The following is a 23,163-nucleotide window of genomic DNA, read 5'->3' on the forward strand; positions in this document are numbered from 1 at the left end:
CTAATAACAACTGCAGGGGCTATACATGATGATGGTCACATAAACATTACTGTAAGGCTATTGGATGAACCTACAGAACAGGGATAGAAAACCGGTCACCCTCCAGAAATGATGCATATTGTTGGATGAACTTGCATTTCCTTACAACTGGCCATGATGAATAGCACTGAAAAACAATGGCTTCTTCTATCACTTTGTTAACACTGGAAGGACGTTTAAACAATCATATAAACAACAATGTGGTAAATATTCTGTATGCCCTAGTTGACTACACAGTAATCAGGTCATTTAATATGGCATTAGGCAAGGAACCCCAACTACAGTAATCAATATTCCCTGTCAGTGTATTTCAAGGGTTTCTTACTGATGGTTATCAGTTCAGTCTGCACAATAGCATGAGACACCCATCATGGCATGGACAAGGGTTCTCTGTTTTGAGCATGAAAGGGAACCCTGATGTCTACTAGATGTTGTTGGAGTTCAGCTCCCATCATCTCTGATCCAGATCATGTTGGCAGAGGCTGATGGGAGCTGGAGTCCTATCAACACTTGTAAGACCATCCCTGTTTTAGTGGTAATTGACACAGACAGTACGCACACCCTTACCGACCTGTCCAAGAGTTCCCAGTCCTCTCCTCCCCATTTATCCCGGAACTCTTTGGTGTTCATTCCTCCAATACGAATCAGATCAGACTTGTATATTCCTAGGAGACCAAAGCCATTCACTTCCCAGTAGCCTAGAAAGGCAAAATGCAGATGCATCTATTAATTGTTAAAATAATAAAATACCCAGTGTTTCCTGCACAGATCGCTAACAGATTAAAAGACTAAGTACCAAATTATTTATTATTTACTCTCCTTATATGCTGCCTTCTCCCAAATTGGACCCAAGGTGGCCCACAAAAGACACTTTAAAAAACAATATAATTTTAAAAACAGAATTTAAAACATTACACCAATAGAACAAGTTAAAAATACAAAATCATTAAAAACATGCTAAACTCAAAATATAAAGCAATTAAAAACCATTAAAAAATCAAACCAAGTACCAATCTCAGGTCACCACAAAAGCAACCCCCAAACTTGGAATGGCATACAGATGGAACTGTAATAGTAAGCTACTGGCATAGAATAAAATCTAACTGTATAAATATCTTAAAGAGTTGTAAATGCTTGCCACAGGAGTATAATATGATGCCCTAAATGGTCTCTCTACAAAGGTTTAATCTGCACTGAAGAAATAAAGTAATTAACTGCCATGGCTCAGTGCTATGGAATTCTGGGAACTGTAGTTTGCTGTGGCACTAGAGCTCTCTGACAGAGGAAGTTAAATGTCTCACAAAACTATAAATGCCAGAATTCCATAGCATTGAGCCACGGCAGTTAAAGCAGTGACAAATTGCATTATTTCTGCAGTGCGGAAATAATTAGGCCAAAGTCACCATACGATGTTCTCGTTAAGGGTCTACTTCTCACTACCAGGCAGTGCCTCTTCCAACTGAAAATGTGGGTGCATGTTGTTCCATTATAGCTTGCATGAGAGGTGGAAAAAGAAAATGGGTAGGAGGAATCTCTGTACACAGACAAGCAGTAAAGCAGGGAAAAGTCTAGACTTTTCCTTGGCATATTAGCTTTCTATGCAGAAAGTTTTTTTCCCCTGTTAAATAGAGGAGTCTTCCATCATGTGAGCTTTCAACTGCAAAAGTACATCCTAGATGCAGAACACGCACATCAGTGTAAAGGTGGAGAGTGTGAATTAGATGTTATGGAGTAGCAGGCATGTGATTACAGTACATTATACTTAACCGAGTGGAAAACTGACTTGAAACCTTTCAGATTATGTCATATCTTTTGGTTTTCGTACAAACCTTGATAGTAAAGAATACTTCATGCTGGTCTGTTGGCAGTTACTTTGAATTACAGGAGGGGTTGGCAACTTCTAAGAGTCTGTAGTCTGACTTCTGCTAGACTTTGGGATCCCCCCAATTCGTTTATTCCCCCCAGAGATTACAGTGGAGAATACAATGGGTGTTGAGAATAGACATAATAATTAGAAAACCACTTTGGATACCTTAATGCTCCTGACACCCTTTGTTAAATCACTGTTTCAACAATCTCAATGAGACCAGACTAGGATGGGCAGAGATCAGCTCTGAATCTTCAGACTGTGATTTCCAATACATTAGCAAGGATTTCCAATGCCCAATTATTTAACTACAATTGCAACAAAATTACTCTCCCTAAATTAAGCAATTGAAGTAATAATTTTTTAAAAAAAGTTTGGGATAAATAGATGTGAATTTCTATGTGGAAAAACTGTGAACTCCATTCAGTTCTGAACCTCAAAAAAACAAATTTCTGCACTCATATTTTTTTAAATTTCAAATGTCTTGCCCTTTGCTCCAATCAGTAAAAATTGTTTACTATTTAAAAAATTAAAAATATTTCAGTCAGCTGCTATTTTTAATGACCTTTACATTTTCATTTTAGTATTACAATGTATCATATGTGAGTTGCATTTTTTTTAAAAAAAATGTTGTGAGAAACCTTGAGTCCCTAAAGGACAAACAAACAAAATAAATCCCACAAACTTACTGACAGCTGAGTTAGACTATGAACTTCATTAAATCTGTTCAATGTCACATTAATAATGATGGACAGAAATAAACAAAAGACTCCTCACCATCAGGCTGTTGTGGGGATGCACCACAATGCAGCCTCATAACCATGGGGGCAAATGCCATTTTCCCTTCTACACAGTGCTTCCGAATGGAGTCAATGATCCCTGCTGGAAATCTGATGTGTAGATCACACAGGAAAATGATGCTGTGGGAATCCTGTACGTGGAGACAGAGAGTTTCAGACTGTTATCCTCACAGCCCTCCATATTTAACTGGACCATGCAAACATGTGTGGAAGGAGTCCCAGACTCATCCATGAAAGGATGAACTCAACACAGGCCTGAAGCCTATTAGTAAAACCCAACTGAGTAGACCCCATGAGTCAGGTGCTGAATGGGGAGTCAAAATCCATAGATCTAATTCTAGTTAGGTCTAACAATAAGATGTAGGCAAGGGCATAACAAGAGTCAAAGAGACATAACATACCATTACTACAAACTTCCTCCTTCCACCCTCAAATGGAATCATGGAGAGCTCCATATGGTGGTGAATTGTGGAACTCAATATTCTTCAACACTCGCTACATTAGATAGCGCTGCTGGAGGCTGCAGTCCAACAATATCTGGAGGACTATCTCTATTCCAGCACTGCCCTATGTGAGACCCGCCTGTCGGGTAGGTGTCTAATGTTTTTATGAAAGTTTGCACAAAAAGATATCCTGATAATTCTATGGGGAGTTTTTTAAGCAAAATTCTGAGACCACTTATTGTTTGCATGTTTAATTTAATGTTTATGCTGAAGGTACTGTTGTGTAGCATATCCATTGCTCCTTGTCCACTCAGAGGTTTCTCTCTCTTCTTTTCTATTTGTCTAAATATCTTATGAAGACAATGTCTTCATCTTTGTACGTGCTTTCTGAACAATCCATTTTTAAAAAACTAAGTACAACCAGGTTTTCCAAGTGGTTGTACTTCTATACTCATGTGAGTCATGTTCTCTGAGGAAAAGTGCATCCCTGTTTTATGAGGAAAATGTGGCTATTATTTTTGACTAGTTTTTAGCATACATACAGGAATCACCTAAGGTTCTGCAGATTAACTTGCCAGGTTGCCATTGCTCACCTTCACTAAGTCTATCCCAGCCTGCAGGCCTGCGGAGCGCTCAAAATTTCCTGTCAGCCGCAAGTACTGGTATCTGAAAAGTCAGACAATAATTACTTTATGTTTTTTATTGACAAAACATGCTGCCATGATGCCTTCCCTGCATAATAATAAATATATTTTAGGAAATAAATAAATAAATGGATGTGCCACAACATTTGATTGTCCTGATGAGTAACCTGTACTCAAGTCAAGAAGCTACTGTTAGGAAAGAATACAGAGAAATAGAATGGTTTCCAAACTGGCCAAAGGATCAGGCAAGTCTGAATTTTATGATCTTATCTGTTTAGCTTGTATGCTGAACATATCATACATAAAGCAGGATTAGATATGGAAAAAGGAGGTGTGAAAATTGGAGGAAGGAACATTAACAATCTAAGGTAAATGGATGACACCATATTACTAGCAGAAAATGACTTGGGACAATTGCCAAAGAAAGACAAGGGAGAAAATGCAAGGTAAGGTTTACAGCTGAACATTAAGAAAACAAAAAATAATGACTACAGATGGTTTTTCTTATTTTTAAAGTAAACAAAGATGATGTTAACGTAGGTCAAGATCTTCCATACTTTGGCTCAATAGTTAATCAGAGTGGAGACTACAATCAAGAAATCATTAGACTATGATTTATAAGGGCAGCCATGAAGGAACTAGACAACATCCAGAAGTTTAAAACTGTATCACTGAATAACAAAGTCAGGATGATCCATGCTATAGTATTCACCGTTACTATGTATGGGTCTGAAAGCTGGGCAGTGAAGCAAGCTGATAGGAAGAAAAGCACCTCAGTTGAAATGTGGTGCTTGAAAAGAATTCTATGAATAATGTGGACTGCTAAAAAGACAAACCAATGGGCCTCTTAGCAAATAAAACCAGAACGATCCGTAGAAGCCAAAATGACTAAATTTATGTTGTTGAACTCTGAGCACATCATGAGAAGGCAAGACCACTAGAAAAGACAATTATGCTTGGTAAAGTAGACAGCAAAGAGGAAAGTTGCATGACAGATGGATAGGAAGCCATGACTCTGAGTCTGCAAGACCCAAACATGGCTGTTGATGACAGAGTGACTTGGAAGTCTCTCATTCATGAAATAGCCATAAGTTGAAGTTGATGATGACAGTTAACAACAATAAAAACAACAACAAAAATATGACTACTAAGCAATCTTCGCTTCCGAGCTCAATATAAGGCGTTGGTAATTACCTATAAAGCCCTAAATGGCTTGGGCCCAGGATACCTAAAGGACCGCCTCTCCCCATATATTCCACCTCGCACCCTCAGAACGTCTGGGCAGCAATTACTAAAGGTGCCTGGGGCTAGGTTAGCCTCCACCACACGGAGGACATTCTCCACGGCTGCCCCAGCCCTTTGGAACATGCTGCCCACCGAGCTCCGCTCGTCCACCACCCTGGCCCAATTCAGGAAGGACTTGAAAACCTTCCTGTTCCAACAGGCATTCCCCGAATAAAATCCTGTGGGCCTCCCTCCTCTTCCGTGGCCAAGAGGTTGGGCTATGGGGCTTTTTGTTTGTTATTTTTATATGATTGCTGTATATGTATTTTAATTTTTTTTGTCTTTGTGTTTTGATTGTATTTTAATCCTTGTTGTACGCCGCCCTGATTATAAGAAGGGCGGGATATAAATAAAAATTTTATTATTATTATTATTATTAATCTAGACCATCTCACTCCATAGCCCATGGCTTTTATGATGCACAGATTCCCTTTCTACATCTACCCATGGTTAACTCTATAGCAGTATTGATAGTTTGAAAAGCTAAAACTCGTTTCTGCTTATCCTTGTAACTTAAACTATGGTTTAAAGAATCAGAGTTAAATAGGAACTGCAATTAATACCAAAGTTAGACACACATTTACATTGGAATGATATCAAACATGACTAAAGCTAACTAGAGATCCTGATTAACCCAGGGTCTTTAAATGGTAGCTTCACAATCTGAACTGAATAAGAAACTCCAGCTTGGCTAGCAACAGCAATAGTTAAATTCAGCAATTTCAGAAAGCAGGAGGGAAGGAATACATCTGACCAAATGCTATTACAGTTGCTGAACCAATAAAGTTAGAGTAGTCCACTGTTACACGAGTCCACTTTTAGGGGCCAAATGCTTCCAGACAACCCAAAATAGTAAAGAAAAATCAAGCTGGTTCTCTACCCCCAAAGTAGCCCCAAACCACTTGAAGGTGCACACATTTTTAGATTTATTTAGATTTATTTATTTATTTCTAGCCTGCCCAATCACGGAGAATCTGGGCGGGTTACAACAATAAAACACATCAAGTTACAGTAAGATTAGGGGGGGGAAATCAATCCGTAAACCTACCCCTCCCCCTCATACCCAACATTAAAACAGAATTAAACAATGATGATATAGCATTAAAAACATTAAAAACATTCAATAAAAATAGACATAAAGGTAGGTGGGGGGAAATAGGCAGATGAGGGGGCAAATATCTCTATATCTGGGGAGGGTAAGTTGGAAAGGCCACATAAGTGCTTGAAACTCCTAGACGTCCCCCTCCCCCCACCAAGGAAAAATGGCCAAAGTTCAATAAAAGATGGGAAAAAATAGTATCTAGAAGTGATGTTGTGTCATTTCCACCATAGGAGAGCCAGCGTGGCCAAGTGGTTTGAGTGTTGGATTATGACTCTGGAGAACAAAGTCCAATTCCCCAGCTTGGTTATGAAACCCACTGGGTGACCTTGGGTGAGTCACTTTCTCTCAGCCTCAGGAGAAGGCAATTGTAAGCCTCCTCAGAACAAATCTTGCCATGAAAACCCCATGATAGATTTATCTTAGGGTCAGCATAGGTCAGAAATGACTTGAAGGCACACAACAACAACACAAGTGCCCTGTGCAGGGGTGAAAATTGCTCTCCTCACCCATCCCTACATGGGGAATGCTATGTTGCCACCACTTCCTATAAGCTGTATATACAGTGGACTTCATTGCTGTTTGTAGATGTGCTTGTTGTAATACTTATATTCTCACCTGCGCAAGGTGGACCTTTTCAGAGCCTGTTCTACATCCATGTCATCACTACTGTAGTCTGTGATGATAACATTGAAGTAGCGGTCCTTAGTAACCTTCAATAGCTCTTCCATATCAGAAATAAACTGCATCACCCAGCGCGCTTGGTTTTTCACTGACAGAAGGAACAAAGGGAAAAATAAAATCAGAGCAAAACTGGTTTTAGGACCAATTCTACATATAAAACACTTTGAGCTATTTTGTTAAACAAAGCTTGCAAAATTTACTCTGGTTTTGTCAAGGGGGTAAGGCGTTCTACAGGGCACTGAAACACCAACACTTGTGTAAAGCAAGTTTCCTTCAGGAACAATTCTGCTCAGCTACTTTTAAGTGCACAGATGCACTTTTAAAATATAACTGCAGAGGTCTAAGACAAAGGTGGGGATATAGTGGCCCATGGGCTAAATGAAGCCTCCAAGGCCATTTGTAAAGCTCCCAGAGTCCCTCCAGGACTCCATTACCACCTCCCCAAATTGAATTCTGGCAAACTTCTTCCTTTAAAGATAGGTCTCTTCCTCTCTAAGAGGGAGCCCCAAGACATAATGAAATTGCTCCCATATCCCCTAGGAGACATGTGGGCCATGTGTCCCCTAGGGGTCATGTGGGCCATTTTGGGTAAAAAGGGGGAACAAATAAAACTTTTTTTGGTGGGGTGCAAGTAGGAATAGTGGAGCCTTACAAGGTCCCATTAAGGATAAATGTGGCCTTCCCACCTCTGGTTGATGCAGCCACTCTGCTCAAGCAGAGAAAGCTTGGGTCTGTCTGGTTCTTGGATGGGAGACCAACTAAGAATGGTTCTTGGATGGTAGACCAATTCAGGTAAACCACCCTGAGTTCTATCATGGATAAAAGATGAGCTCTGAATTTCATATCACAAGTTGTTTTACAAACCAAAAACATAAATTATGAAATGCTTTGAATGGGAGCTTCTTAGACCAAACACACACACATTTATAGGAATGACAGCAATGGAGTGAAAACCAAAGAACCAATTATGATGGCTTATGATACTAGCTGGCTATCTTTCTTGTAGTAGCATTTGGAATATGTGATGGTGAAGGCCAGATTTTGGAAGGTTAAGCAAGATGATAGGGAAATTAACCATTAATATGTAATGCTGGATGCTAGATGCAAACCAAAAAAGTCAAAATAAGGTACAGCTGCTAAACACAAAGAAAAACCATGGTACAGACATTTCACGTTCCTTACTGGAAAGGACTGACTTACTTACAGACTTTATAAGTACCACAGAGTCAGATTCCATCATTCTCTTATTGTTCTTTTGTCAATATCCAAAATATCCAGTCCACTGCAAAGCTGAGCCTTCCTCTATCCCCTGCTACCACTGCTTACCTGGCACTATGAAGTGGACAACAGCACGATGATTCCAGGAAAAGCCTGAAGGCCAGCAAAGAGCTGGCTCATCCATAGTAGCCATGAGGTGACGCCGGCGGCCCCATGCTAGGTTCCTCATAATCTCTTCCTCATTGCTGCTACCACCATGCCAGTCCCGTGCAAAGATGTATTCTGAGAATCGGACAGTGCGCTTTCCCTGCTCCACCAGCTCCAGCTCAAGAAGGTATCGGCTGCCCCTTATGTGGTCCTGCCGCTTCTCTATATTCACAATGCGCTGCAGCTGGAATCGCCTGCAATTGATAGAATCCTGTTTGCTCACTGGGACCTTTGGCTGTATCTGACCTAGTACAAATTCACAAGCCTGATACATCTCAACTCTGTGTGATCTGCACTGTACCCTTTTCCTGAAACCTAGTATTTCCCTTGACAAAACTGCCTAATACTGCTCAAGAGTGCAGGAGGGGGAGGAAAGACCCATTTTCCACCACAAGATAGATGGGAGGTTCAGAGGGCAGCTGGATGAAAGGAGGAATGGGCAGAAGATGTTGCTGTGAAGGGGTACGCCCACCTCTGATCTGAGTAGTTTTTAGTTCATTAATCAAAGGTGCAACAGATACAGGTATAAATATCTACCAAGCAGATGTACACAGTTATGTGAACAAATGCAGCACCATTGTAAAAATGGCAAAAAGCCACTCAAACTTTCCATCTCTTGAGAACTGTCACTTCTTGGCAGAAATTATCATGTGACTACTGGACCCGGTCTGGCATTGGCTGGACTTGGTTTTACATTTTTGTAAGCTGCTTTGAGTCCCCTGCTGGGAGAAAGGCAGATTAATTAATTAATTAATTAATGCTCCATATATATCTCTCAACATGGGACTCAAAGTAGCTTACAAAAATGTAAAACTAAGTGCAGCTAAAATCCCATTTTACAGTAAACATAATCAACCAATTCTATTTAAAAGCACATCAACAAAACAATTTAAAACACATTTAAAATCTAATGTAAGGATAAAAAAATAAAAGCACACCACACTACATTCAAAATATCCATCAGCCGAGTTCCTGGAGATCCCTAGCCTTCATACAGAATTCCAGTTCTGAGGATTCTCTATGGCAAGGGCATGACTTTCAAACTAGAATTAAAACCAGTAGCATAGATAATCCCCTGCCTTTCATCCATTCCTTGCATCACATACTTTCCAAAATCCTCAGTCCCACCCAGCCTAGAATCAACTGCTTGCAAGGTCCAGTCCTAAACAGCTAAAGGTCGGCATCTTGGTTTGATCTCCCTCCTGTAGCTAGTGGTTCTGTTAATGCATGGAATAAGAAGTTGCAGGTTAGGCTAACATACATTGACATTATTGTCCAAGGGCCATGTCAAAAAGGTAAGGATCAGGGTATGTAGAAGTTGCATTCCACATTATTTGCTCCCCAAGGCTATAGAGAAATATGCCCCAAACCTCCCTGTCAAAGAGGAAAATCAACCTGTTCTTCATTTCACAATAAGATCTGAGGGTATTTTGAGCGATCTGCTTAGACCCCAAATGTGCAATTTATAATCCTGTGATATGCTCTGTACTATAGTTCCTATTCCAAATAAAGATCAGAGAGATTGCAAAATACCTCCTGTCTTACCCTTTGTTCTTCTGGTTGAGCTTCTTTAGGAAGGCTTGAGTGACCTCTAAGGCTTCCTTCTCTTTCAAGAGGAGGTTCCCTGAAGTGTTGCAGTTTAAATCAATCCAATCTGTTCGCAGCATTTGGAAGTCCAAGTTGTTTGCCTGGAAAGTCTGTTCCCAGTTCACTACCTGGTCAAACACAGGCATGTATTCAAAGCTTTCTTCCTCCTCATCAGCTTTTTCTTCCTCTTCTTCCAGAACCACTACTTGCCCTCCATCCTTCTTCTCTTGCACTGTTGGCTGGGCAGAATCAGTCCTGACAGGGAAAGTGTGGTGGGAATCCAGATTGACCCTTCCTAAAATGACATTTGCAGCATCTGCTGCCTTATGCTTGGCTATATATGAATCCACTTGATTAAGCCATTGGTCTTCATGAACAGGTTTTTCTTGAAGGGTTGCCTTTTCAGTTCTTTTCTCCAATATTTGGACATGCCTTCTTGTTTTTGTGGTGTCTAAGGATAGGTTCTTGTTTCTGTTTATACTAAAACCTAACTGAACTGGACTAGGTTCTCTTGTGATCCTTTCAACTGTTTCCCTGTGCCTGGCGTATTGTTCTCTTGCCACTTTGGACTTTTTATTAACCTGGAAGCCCTCATCTCCCACTTTCCTCTTGGTAGTTGATAACTCATGGACAGTCCTGTCATGATTAGAAGAGTTTCTGGAGTTTACTTTGATTCTTTCTTTCAAAGGAGGCTTCCTCATTGGTGAAATTCCTCCTGTGTTGGCTTTACTGTCATTCTGACTGACTGAAGCTATTTTCTGTTTCTTATTTTCTTTGCTCTGTGTAATTCTTCCAGGTATTGCTAAGAGATTTCGATGCTTTTGTGGGGAATAATCATAAACATTGGCATACCCCGTGGTCAGAAGAGGCCCCTGTTCAGACTTTGGTGTAGTAGGATTTAATGGAGAAATTGTATCTTCCTTTTCTGAGTCAACATATTGAGCATCATCAAGATTTCCTTCTTCATAGCCTGAAAAGATAATGCACAATTTTATATCTTATACTTTGTTATTCTGTCCCCAGGGTCTGAACAGAGAAAAGAATGGAACTTGTAGGAATGTGCATCAAGCAGAGTTCAGAAAAAACAGTGCAATATGAGCTTGTGGTAGAAACAGGAGAAAATACTTAGGGTATTCTTTTAAGGTAAAAGAGAAAAATGTACAATTAGTGTTTCAAGAAATCCATTTTAGGATAGGAAAGGAGACAGACAAAAGAAGATTACCTAATGTTCAACAGAAGAGCCACTAGGGCTGGCTCACATGTATAGATGTTGGCTAGCATCTATCCTGAGGTAGGAGCCTCATGGATGCTCTCTTCCCAGACAGAGAGACAAAGGACTTACTAGCTTATAACTTTTGGGACAAGGGGGAAGTGACCTCTGCATGCAGAAAGGAAGCAAAAAGCCTTGAGTATATAGATTAAGGAGAGAAACAGAGAGGCAAAAGAAAGGGCAAGCAAAGTCTCTAGATTCCCCTCGCTCACTGATCAATTTATTAATGTTGTTTCCTAAACTTCTTTCCTCACCGAAATCCACCTTGTTCCCTGCTCCTTCTTCCTAGGCTAGAGACATATCAATTATTTTCAAGAGAGACAAAGCTATATGTGTATATTTTATGTACTCTCATTTATGTCAAAACATTCTGCAAATGCCAACATTTGACAAGGGACATTTAAAAACCAAAACAAAATCAAAAGCTCTCTATATAACCCATGAGCAGTTATGACTCAATCACACCACTGTTCACTGAAAAAACAGCCAACCATATTACCACCTCATCCAGTTTGAGAATGGGGAATCAATTTGTTTTGTTTATTTTTTAATGTTAACCTGCTTTATTTGTTCTTTCCTGAGCTAACATGTGAACTGAAACACAGTAATCCTTCAGCATTCTTAGCTTTCTGAATGCTGTAATACGCTTTTATGTGCCAAAAAAGCATATAAAATTGTGTATATTTGGGAACAGCATATGTTAAAAAAAGTCTATGTGAAGATGCATACCTGGCAATTTTACTATCTCCTCAGAATCTAGGTTTCTGCCCTCTGATTGGTCCATTTTCATGTACTTGGAGAATCCAAATCTGCAAGAGTTAGAAAGGGAAATTAAGCATATAAAATTGCTTCACTGTTGAGTTGGCCAACATTTAGTACCACCTTCTGATTCTGCATGACAAGGCAATCTTAATCATGCATGTGGGACTTATTTAGAGATAGATTTACATGGACTGCATTATTAGGATTGCCAGTTTAGATACAGGGCAGGGCTCTTGTAACTTTAATCCTAAACAGATTGTGGAGCAATTCAAAGACATAAACGTGTTCGTCTGTGGAATCAGTATGCAGAGAATCATCTTGTAGCACCTTTGAGACTAACTGAAAGATAGTAGTTGGCAGCATGAGCTTTCATAGACGTCAGTCTACTTCCTCTACTTCCTAATATGGGGACAAAGTAATTCTGTTCCTTCTTTTTTAGAAGAAATTAACCAGTCCACATAAGAAAAATAGCTTCTTTAATAGCCATCTAATTGTTTGGGCACAAATGGTTTTATTTTCACTACATCAAGTTAACATTTATTGTACTAGCCAAAGGCTATGACAAAAAGAGCTTATCAAAAAACATAAAACATTTAAAACAAAAGGCACAGAATACAGAGGACAAAAAATGTCTCAACATTTAGTGTGCAGTTAAAATAGTTAACTGTTAAAAAGGACAAAAGGAAAAAGAGACATCTTTCCTAAATATTAGTAAACATATACAATAAAATCATAAAATCTAATTAGTACTTGGTGTCTCCATGGCAATTTATGGCAATTTTGTTTAACCCTCTCTTTCTAATCTTTTTTGCAGCCATGGCAAAAAGAGCCACTCTATGTGTTGCATAATCATTGGTATCACTCAAAAGGAATTGGAACGAATCAATAGTAGAGCTCCCACTTTTGTTTGTCAGCAAGGGTGTTAAAAATTTCTTTCTAGGGTTGCTGTACAATGGACAAATTAACAAGTAATGAACAATATCCTCCACCTGAGGCTGACTGCAGATGCATAGTCTGTACTCAAAAGGCACTTTGTTGTAACGTCCATCTAGAACCGCAGTAGGCATTAACAGTTAATGATTAACTGAAGTCGTAGCTCAGTGAAGGCAATTCTTAAAGTGGGTGACTTGAGTTTAGTCAAATATCTGGCTCTAAAATGTTCAGTCTTCAAAAAGGAGAACCGAAAGGAGAATTGTGATGTCCTATTTGACTGCAGATCTTTTCTTGAATCAGTCCAAAAAAGGAATTCTCTTAATTGCCTCTTATCCATGCCAATAACAGCGTTCAACTCAGAAAAGTTATATTTTTGTGAAAGAATTTGAAAACGTGATTTCCAGAAATGAATTTCCAGAACACTACATACTTCCTTCTAACCTTGTGATTCTACTGGCCTTAGTAGGACCCATGTTATTGTACAACTTTGAGTAGCAACAGGGTTAATGATATTTTTTTAGCTTAGCAATAGCTCGCTCCTAAAGCTAAAATCTTTTTTTCTAGTTAACTAGGATGGTTTTACCTTTCTAGATAATAGGCATTTTCCTGGTAAAAGCACTTGTTTTGTGTCTCCATATGGGTCAGCCGAGTATAGTCATTGGGATATACAAAGGATAAGTGAACCTGGAAAAAGAAATCCACATAAGATAAAATCATCAGTACTAAACTTCAGAGTTAGTTTTTATGATCAGGACCATCAGACTTTTTTTTAAAAAAAAGAAATTAAAACATAGAGGGTTTTGTTTAAAATCTGAAAATCAAATGGTATGAAATGTATTTTCATATTATGCCCTAAATGTACATAGATGTAGGTATACTGAATTCTGAGAAACACATAATTCTGAATAGTAAAGCCACCAAACAAAGAATTAATTATGTAGTCACATATCCCCCCAAAGAAAGAGGATAGCCAATCACATATCTTCTAATTTTTTGATTTGCATTAACTCTTAAATGCAAGGTACCTTAAGAAAAGTTTGGATTGTATTATTTTAAAGTCTTGGGATCTAACAGAGGGAATGGGTATAATGTGGTACTGTATTCTATTGTCCATACTGGCTTGGGATACTTAGAACTGAAATTCATCAATATCTGGAGGCCAGTACAATTCTCACCCTGTAGAACCTTATCAATCATAGAAACAGACAAGAATGTTATGCTGGTTACTATTTCAGTGTAAGTGCATATCTATGCTACACAGATATCCATTAAGTGCCTCTCAAGAACAGCAGGTGATCTTTTCTTAAGGTATTACAAATCTGAGATACCATCTAGCTCCACTGAGAAATGCAGATTCTAATCCTATGCACATATGAGTAAGCCCATTAAATCCAATGGGACCTACTTCCTAGTACAAACATTTAGCACGGTGCTGTAATTCTTTTATTTTAGAGGTAGGAATTGTGTAGCCTTCCAGACGTTTGTGTACCAGCAGCTCCAGCCAGTTTAATCAATAGCGAGGAATGTTGAGAGATACAATTTAATTATAACTGGAGGACCACACCCATTCCTATTTTATTTTAATTTTGAGTATATGTTCAAAGTGAATTGCTTTAAAAATCAGGTTTGTAGCAAGACTCTCTCAAATGAAAGAATTATGAAAAAATGAGGCAATAAACACTAACTAACCTTAGGTGGTAGTTTATCTGAGTTACATTAGTGCATTAAAAGTAAAGATAGTCCCTTGCTATGAATGTCTAGTCATAACTGACTGTAGAAGGCAGTGCTCATCTCCATTTTTAAGCCAAAGAGCCAGAGTTGTCCAAGAACTTCTCTGGTGGTCATGTGGCCAGCATGACTGTACATAACGCAGTTACCTTCCCACTGAGAAGTGGTACCTATCTATCTACTTGCATTTGCATGCTTTCGAACTGCTAGGTTGGCAGAAGCTGGGACTAGTGACAGGAGCTCAACCCATCATGCAGCACCCGGGCCTTGAACTGCCAACCTTCCAATCTTCCAATCATCAGAACTGGTGTCTATACCACTAAGCCACTCCATCTCTAATCAAGTGTGCAATACAAGGAACTATGTAGAAAATCTGATCCCACTCCCCTTTTTTGGAAGAATAGAACAATGAACATCATTAGCTCCTAAAGAACAATCTTACCGGTAACTCCTGAACATGGGTTTACACATCCAGCTACCATCTTCTAACAGTGTGCACATAGTTGGTACTTTAACTCAATAAATAAACAGGAAGAAACTTTTCTGGAACATGGCCACATAGCCCAAAAAACCCACAAAAAACTATGGATGCTGGCCATGAAAGCCTTCGACTTTACAAACAGAAATGGAATTGAGGAAAATGTTATTATTGCTATTTGTTGAATGACAACTTGCCACCATGGACAACAAACTGCACTTTCCTTATAATGAATTCTTCATTAACATAAGCTTGAGTTATGCAGATGCACGCTGGACAAAGCCTTGAATTAAAGAACACTTACAAACTGGAGTCCCTGGTATCGGCTTAATGGAAGTCCCTTGACCAAGTAGCTTGGTTTGTAGTGGCAGTCTGGAAGGATCTTGCGAATCTGTGACTTTCTTATGATAGGCACTAGGAAGCAGAGGGGGGAGTGGGATACAGATAAAGAGGCAATTACAAAAGTAGTTCCATGTTCCTTGTTAAGTCATTTATTACAGATGCAATACCACTGTGGAGGCCATCTCAAGCTGGTTTGTACCATATTGACTACTATGTTCTACTAACATTGTGGTTGTATGCCTTCAGGTCACTTCCAATTTAGGGCAACACTAAGGTTATCATGGGGCTTTCTTGGCAAGATCTGTTCAGAGGGAGTTTGCCATTGCCTTCCTTTGAGAATGAGAGATTGTGACTTACCCAGGATGACCCTGTGGCTATCCATGGCACAGCAAGGATATGAATTGTCCCCTAGAATCCAAGCCCAGCACTCAGACCACTACACCATGATGGTTCTTGCACTCCACTAATACTATAGTTCTTTCCACATATTTCTTCTCTTACTTCACTAGTCACCTACTTAGCTTGATTTGATCTGGTATGTCAGCTTAGGAATAGATGGAGTAGCTGTTTCAATTTTAAAATAAAGTGTGTAAGCTTTCAAGTTTTCCAGAACTCAAGTATAAATTTATTTATTTATTTATAGTATTTATACTCCATCCTGCAGCCCTAAAGGCTCTCAGAGTGGCTTTTTTAAAAATTAAATTAGCCTAAGGAAATGTTCTGGAGACCTCAAAAACTTTAGTGGCATTTTAGCTGGTCCTATAACATTTTCCAAATGTGTGTTTTGCCCCCCTATGGATCAACAATGTTGCATTTGTTTTTTTATTTTATTTTTATCTTTAAGAATTATCCTACCATAGGAATAGCTAAGTGACAGCCTATGGGTTGGACCTAGCCCTTTGTAGCTCTATCTGTATGAGAGAAGCTGAGATTTAAAAAAAGTAAAAGGTTGCCCACAATTTAGCTTGTGGGGGAAATACATTTCTTGTTTTGGAAATTAAAGAGGCCTCTGCAGGCACAGAAGTTGGTTATCCCTGCCCTGGCATTTCAATGCATGCCTCGTGATGAGCTATGGCTTTTAGCTATGATGCTTACTTGTATAAATGGTGTCTCGGGGATCAGGTTTTAGCATGTCTGCTGGATGCTCCATTGCGGCCTGATTGGGAGGAATCCGACTTTTATGAGTAGCCAGTGTCTGTGGAATGTGGTCAACCTTATCCATTTTCAAAAGAGTTTCATCTAAGACAAGAATAATAACAACAACAAGGAAAGGATAAATAATTTGTCTTCTCTGAACAGCAAGAAATATTTTTTCATTGCCTATATTGCAAATCTCCCAAAATACTTTTTAAAAAATTAAGTATTGTCACTGGTGGATTTGTATGGTCATCTACTGACCCATGTTCTTTGTGCAGATGAAATAAGAAGTAACATATAACATTAAAATGCAAGGTAATATGAAAACATGTAAAAGACAGAGTAATCTGCATCATTTAAAATAATCTCAGTTTATAAAATAAAAGCCCAACTGACAAAATAAACCACAAGTTAAGCATTAAGTATCCAGATTTTATCGTGCAAAGGACTAGGTGCAACCCATAGGCTTCACAGGTGTGTTTGGTGAGAACATGAGAAGAGTCTTCACAGTGGCTGCTCCTAGGCTGTGGTGCACCTTCTTAGGAGACCCTCTCATGGCCGCATACTGTGCAGCCGAGAACAAGTCTACATAGGGACCATCACAGTTTTCAAACACGGATCAAGGAACATGAGAGACACTGTAGACTGGGTCAGCCAGAAAAATCAGATAAAAGATAAAAACGTTATGCAGTAGCATAACATGTTATAAACCATCCTGGGTACTGAAATTCTGGACCATGTCAACAACTATCAGGTCAGAATGCACAGAGAAGCCATTGAAATCCACAAACACCTAGACAACTTCAACAGGAAAGAGGAAACACTTAGCTAACAGTCTTTAAAAAACCCCAAAAACACCAGAATCAAGACCCAGCAAGTGCAAATGAAAACCACACAGGGTCAGGGGAGTTTCCCAGCAAACAAGGGATCACAAATTAAATAGACAACGTGTGTCCTTGCCATTCAACAACTGACCAACTCACAGATTAACATGTAAATCACTTTCTCTCAACCAGGGGTCACACAGTATATATATACCACACTCACTTCCATGCCAGCATTCTCTGAAGATGCCAGCCACAAATGCTGGCAAAACATCAGGAATGAACCCCCCCCCACACACACACAAAACCCTTAAAAACAGTGGATGCTGGCCATGAAAGCCTTCCCATCATAAGAGACAAAACTGTTGGAGCCTTATGAACTCTGTTTGGAAGATACTTACTAATATAAAGGGAGAGGAACTGAGAGTCGATAATTGTGAACGTGGTTTCTGGGTGATTCAACTTCCACTGAAAGAGACAGACAGATGCATATAAAACTGATACATTTGTCAATTGTGAAAACAATTAGAAAACTATCTGAAACTGACTTGCACAACAATTAAGCAGTGAAGCCAAATGCAGTCTCCGCCAACCTGGCTCTGGATTATTGGAGGTGTAGTTCAAAACTTCCAAGGGATGATAGGGTGGAGAATGCTGGGACTTATTGTGGTTTGTCAAATCTTAAACAAGACTCTAGGCCTCATTAAACTTCAAACCCCAGAATTCCATAGGAGGCAGCCATAGCAACTGAAGTGGAATAACAGTGTTATGACAGTGTAGTGTGATATTAACTAATCAACAGTTTCAATGCCTTTCCTGGCAATTCTGTTAATTGGTCTCAGTTTGACGCTATGTGTGTTGGACTTAATATACCTTCTGGATTTTTTGCCAACCGGGAGTTTTGCTGATGTCCAGACAATATTATAGATTTGGGCATATTCAAATGATAAAACTGAATTTGTCATTTGCTGAAATATCTCTGGACAGGAAGGTGTGGACAACACTCAAATTAAGTATTTGAGGTAAAGTTAATATAGGGCCCGAATAGACAGGCCAAAATAAAGCTGCTTTGGGTCACTTTGGAGGTATGCTGTTTAAATGACACACACATCTTAAGAGGTCAGAAGCTGTGCCAAAGCTGTGCTCCAGTCCTTAGGACGGGGAGCATGACTTTGGCGTGGCTTCCAGCCACTTAAGACACATGCAGCATTTAAACAGCATACCTCCAAAGTGACCTGAAGCAGCTTTATTTTGGCCTGTCTGTTTGGGCCCATAGTTAAAATGAATGCTTTACTATGTCCTTTGAGAGAGAAAGAGAGAGAGAGAGAGAGAGAGAGAGAGAGAGATATCAGGTTTGTTTTTAGGAAGTCAGCACTGTTTTAGGAAATGTATATGGGGGTCCTTATCGCTCTGCTTTTCACTTAAAAGTATGCAACTGTTGTTTTCAGAAGGTGGATCTAGTTTTCTAGACTTGACAAAGCATATTTTCCCACTTATGTGAATAGTTCAAATATTTCTCCTTGGGCAATTTTGGAATCAACTTAGTTGTAACCTCTTTGGGATGGATTACCTTAGGTTCTGTTGACTTAAAGAAGAAATTGATTATGCCCCTGTGATTTCTGCTGGCAGGATGGCTTGGTGTACTCTATCTTGTCAGTTAGTTTCACAATATGCTAAACTAACTCTATAACACAATCCTGATTTGAACATTGCAAGACAATCATTTGGATGTAAGAAATGGATTAGAATCATAGAGTTGGAAAAGACCACAAGGGTCGGCCAGTCCAACCCCTGCCATGCAGGAACACACAATTAAAGGGAAAAGATTGACCACATGCTCTTTAATTTAGATAATTTGATTGATCCAAACCAAGAATTTTTACTCTTTTCAGTGTTGTTACCTAATTCAGTGTTGTTACCCACCGCACTATTTGTAACTACAATATCTTTTCGTGTCTATATATCAAGCATCAGCTCTGAATGCATCAGCCACCCTTCTTGTGTTGGAAACATTAAAATGAAATTTACACATTATATAAATGTTTCTTGGAAAGCAATAAATTTGAAATTGAGAAAATTAGAGTTGAGTGGGTCAGTTTGTCATGTGCAAATGAACCAATGGAAAACTGTGCCAGCTTTAATATCTAAAACCTCTTTGCTGCTGAAACTATGTTGATACAGCAAAAATTGATTTTTCAGGTGTATTGGACAAGGCCATGTATTTTTCAAAAGAAACTATCTATTTCAACTAAATGTTGCAATGTAATGAGATGTTTCCTTGTGGCATAGAATGCGGACATATTTAGTTATTGTTCTTTCTGGTTGGATGTGTTACAACATATTGATTTTATAACATGTTTATGGTCTTTTCAATTAAATTCTTGTGATGTGGAATTCAGCTGAGGGGCAATGCTATCTGATCCTGCATGCTTTTACTATTGCAAAGTGCCATGTACTCCAAAAGTGAAAACATAAGTAGTTATCATACATTGTTAAATGGTAAGAAGATCTTACTGCTTTAGCTATGAATTAATGTGTATTTTATAGATATAAATTTCAAGAAACTTTATTTTTGGAAATATAGTCATTTTATATGAATGCATTTACCTAACTTTTGTTCATATCCTATATACTTACCCTTTTCCTGTTGGTTTGCTTTTTTTTGTAATCATACTTTAAAAATCCATTTTAAAAAAGTAGGCTTCAAATTAAAAAGATTTATTCAATCCCAGTGGGCTTGCGTGACACGACTAGTGGGTTGTGTTTGTCTTCCATGGCTGCAATGAATCCCTTCCCAGTGTCGGTTCTTATTCATAAATTATGTTACGACTGGTAATGATAAGATTGTACACAACAGGGAAGGCTAGCACAGTTAACCTTTAGAACATAGATGTACATAGCCATAAAACAGAACTGTCTGCAGTATGTTGTACATTTCCTTTTACTAACATTTAAGTCAAATTTTGAATACAAAAGATAGATGCATTGCAGTGGCAAATGTACTATGCATGTTTTCCCTCCTACTCTTCTGCTGCAAATACAAGGACTGGAGTGTTGATACATACAACAGACATACAGTGGACCCTTGTTATCCAATAGGGTTTGGTTCCAGGATCCCCAATGGAAGCCAAAATCTATGAACATCCCATTATATACAGTGGGGTTATAAAATGGTGTCCCTTACATCAAATGGCAAAATCAAGGTTTGCTTTTTGGAATTTATACATTTTAAAGTGTTTTCAAGCCATGAATGGTTGAATTCATGGATGCTAGTCTGAACACTTACTGCCACTTCCACATGGTCTGTTCCTTTGTCATCTTGCTTGTGTAATACCTCAAAGTAGTACTTATTTGTGGATGACAATCTGTGAAAGGGAAGAGAGAAAAGCCTGTGTTTGTTACTCTGGATGCAGAATATCTTCCAACGATTTTAAGTAGATGCCAAAGTAGCCAGATCATTTTGGACTATCCTTTTATCAAAGAAGAGATATATCCTATCAGTCTGGTAATCTTCCAAGAAGAAAACAAATTGTGGGATCAAGCTTTTTCAAAGCGATCCAGTAATAAATCGCATTATTGAATTCTAGTGTTTTCTTGACTTCTGGGAAGTGTGCAATAAAACCAGCCAATCAACCCATCAATCAACCCCCCCCCCCAACTAACACCACCACCACACTACAGTATTAAGAGCTTGAACATATGCCTGTGGAACTGATTATCATGAGAAATAAATAACTCATTATATGATAAAGAACAATTTTCAGATGACTAAGCTCTCACATAATACAGACAATCTACACATGAACAACAATTACTGCATGAATCCATACGTGAAGTTTGATTAAGAAACTTTTAAAGGTAAATTTATCTTATCTGTCAAGGGGAAGGAGAATCAGCCAGGAAATACCAGCAGCCACAAGAGGGCACTCCAAAGTTAATTTAACAGAACAGTGCAATCAATGGTAGGAAGGACAGGATGTATTTCTCCCCACTTGCAAACGTTTTATCTTGCTATCTTCTAAAAAGATATCTTTTAAAAACGTCATGCATGCAGATTGTGCTAAAGACAAGACAACAGGATCTTTTTCCAGCTAGTACCTCAATCATGGGTCAAGAAAATCTGGTAAGCAGATTTTATAGGAGGCTACACAATATAGAAATAATATGTTTTTCACTCACTTCACCGGCTTTGACATTTGGGTCTTGAATTTTCCAAACTCCCCAGGTGCTGTCCACTCCTTCCCAGTCTGCCCAAAGACACAGAAGGTTCCCTTTATGTTATGCTTCGTTCACATGGCGCTGCCACACATTGACTTTACTGAGCAATTGCATGCACCCAACCACAGAATAAACAGTGTTTGCTCAATGATTCATTAGAGAAGTCTGTGTTAATGGCTGCTATTTTTAGTCATTCCAGAATCTCAGGACAGAAGAGTATCCCATTATTATAGCCCAAAGATGAAAACATTAGAATGGGAGATACAAACTATCCTAAGTATGAATTTATGGGGAGAGGGGTCTTGAAGGGAAGCCCACTGTGATAACACTGCCAGGTGTGCAAAGGGGTACAGTCAGTCTTTGCCACCCTAAGTGGAAGTAGAAGAGCCTTAGCTTAACCTAGGGTTCATAGATCTGCTTCAGGGAGCCCATAAATTAGTTGTAATTTTTTTGAAAATATTTTCTTTCACTTTAAATTCTTCTAGTCATCATTGTGCTTTTTTCAGACAAAAAAAAAATGGTTTTTTAAGTGTTCATCATGATTATTATTTTTTTTGTACTATTGATGAAGTAAAATTAACTGTATGTAAGTTTTTTCTGTGTTATGTGTTTGTGTGCATTTGCTTGTGGGAGGGTGAGCCATAGTTTTCTTCAGATTCTCAAAAGGGTATATGACCCCAAAACAATTAACAAAAACTGACATAGACAATGTTTCTAATCTGTTTCAACAAGGGTGGAATTAAATCCTCTCCTCATCTTCTCTTCTGTAATGAACTGGAATGGCTCTTTTAGGGTACCGCAGCCTTCTTCAGCCTATTTGGCTGGGGAATTATGGCAGCTGCACTTAAACACATTTTGAGGGAGTAATGTCAGGGGAGGAAGGACTTATAGAGAGCACAGAGGCTACTAAAAGGGAAGGCAAATTCTCTTTCAAAATGTCTTTGCCTGTACACCAAGCTCAGCAAGACAACTATGAAATTTACTGACATACTGCTTTTGCTGCAGGCACTGTAAGGCTTGAACAATGTATTTTCCTGTATCTCCCAAGTATATAAGCAGCAAATCGAAGAAATCAGAAAGCAGATACTGTACCTTGCCTACACTGGCCAACAGCTGCAGTTCTGAGATGTTCTCACTTGGACTCAGCCAAAATTCTGCATTGTCATCAGCAGCGATGGCAAATTGAAACTCACCTAGGACAAGATTCCTGACATTAACAAGAGAAGTTCCACTTGGAAGAGAGAATTCTTTTTCTGATTAAAAGGAGGGTGAATTTAATTCTTTCTTGGGAATCTGGGGACATGGGGAGAGAGCTAATTCTGTACAAAAGTGCTACATAAAGTAATGGTCCATGCACTGACATCAGTTCCCAAAGCCTGTTGGTCCCTTTTGAGTTTCCAGAAAAGAAAAGTAAATGTTGTAGCCAATGGGTGCAAATATAGTGCTACTTCCTGGCACACTGGAAGAAAAATAAACTTGCCAGTCCCCTACATCAGATAACCTGAGAAGCACTGCTTTACACTAGTGAACACCTAGGAATGCTCTGCAAAAATTCAGGGTCCCTTTCATTTATTTCAAGGATTTATATCCTGCCTTTCT

General features: G+C 38.9%; 1 protein-coding gene across 1 annotated transcript in view; it reads right to left on the reverse strand.

The window, feature by feature from the left end:
- The window catches only part of B4GALNT3 (beta-1,4-N-acetyl-galactosaminyltransferase 3), a 95,495-nt gene that overhangs the window by 6,409 nt on the left and 65,923 nt on the right, over positions 1–23,163 (reverse strand). The window contains exons 5-18 of the mRNA XM_042467868.1: positions 22,657–22,757; positions 21,526–21,593; positions 20,633–20,711; positions 17,748–17,814; positions 16,481–16,624; positions 15,348–15,457; positions 13,421–13,521; positions 11,872–11,951; positions 9,831–10,842; positions 8,187–8,479; positions 6,795–6,948; positions 3,743–3,815; positions 2,684–2,837; positions 611–737 (exon numbers count right to left, since the gene is read on the reverse strand). Coding sequence (XP_042323802.1) covers positions 611–737; positions 2,684–2,837; positions 3,743–3,815; positions 6,795–6,948; positions 8,187–8,479; positions 9,831–10,842; positions 11,872–11,951; positions 13,421–13,521; positions 15,348–15,457; positions 16,481–16,624; positions 17,748–17,814; positions 20,633–20,711; positions 21,526–21,593; positions 22,657–22,757 — 2,563 coding nt within the window. The remainder of the gene's footprint in view (positions 1–610; positions 738–2,683; positions 2,838–3,742; positions 3,816–6,794; positions 6,949–8,186; positions 8,480–9,830; positions 10,843–11,871; positions 11,952–13,420; positions 13,522–15,347; positions 15,458–16,480; positions 16,625–17,747; positions 17,815–20,632; positions 20,712–21,525; positions 21,594–22,656; positions 22,758–23,163) is intronic.

Source organism: Sceloporus undulatus, chromosome 5 (assembly GCF_019175285.1).
Source record: "Sceloporus undulatus isolate JIND9_A2432 ecotype Alabama chromosome 5, SceUnd_v1.1, whole genome shotgun sequence".
NCBI classification, from domain to species: domain Eukaryota; kingdom Metazoa; phylum Chordata; class Lepidosauria; order Squamata; family Phrynosomatidae; genus Sceloporus; species Sceloporus undulatus.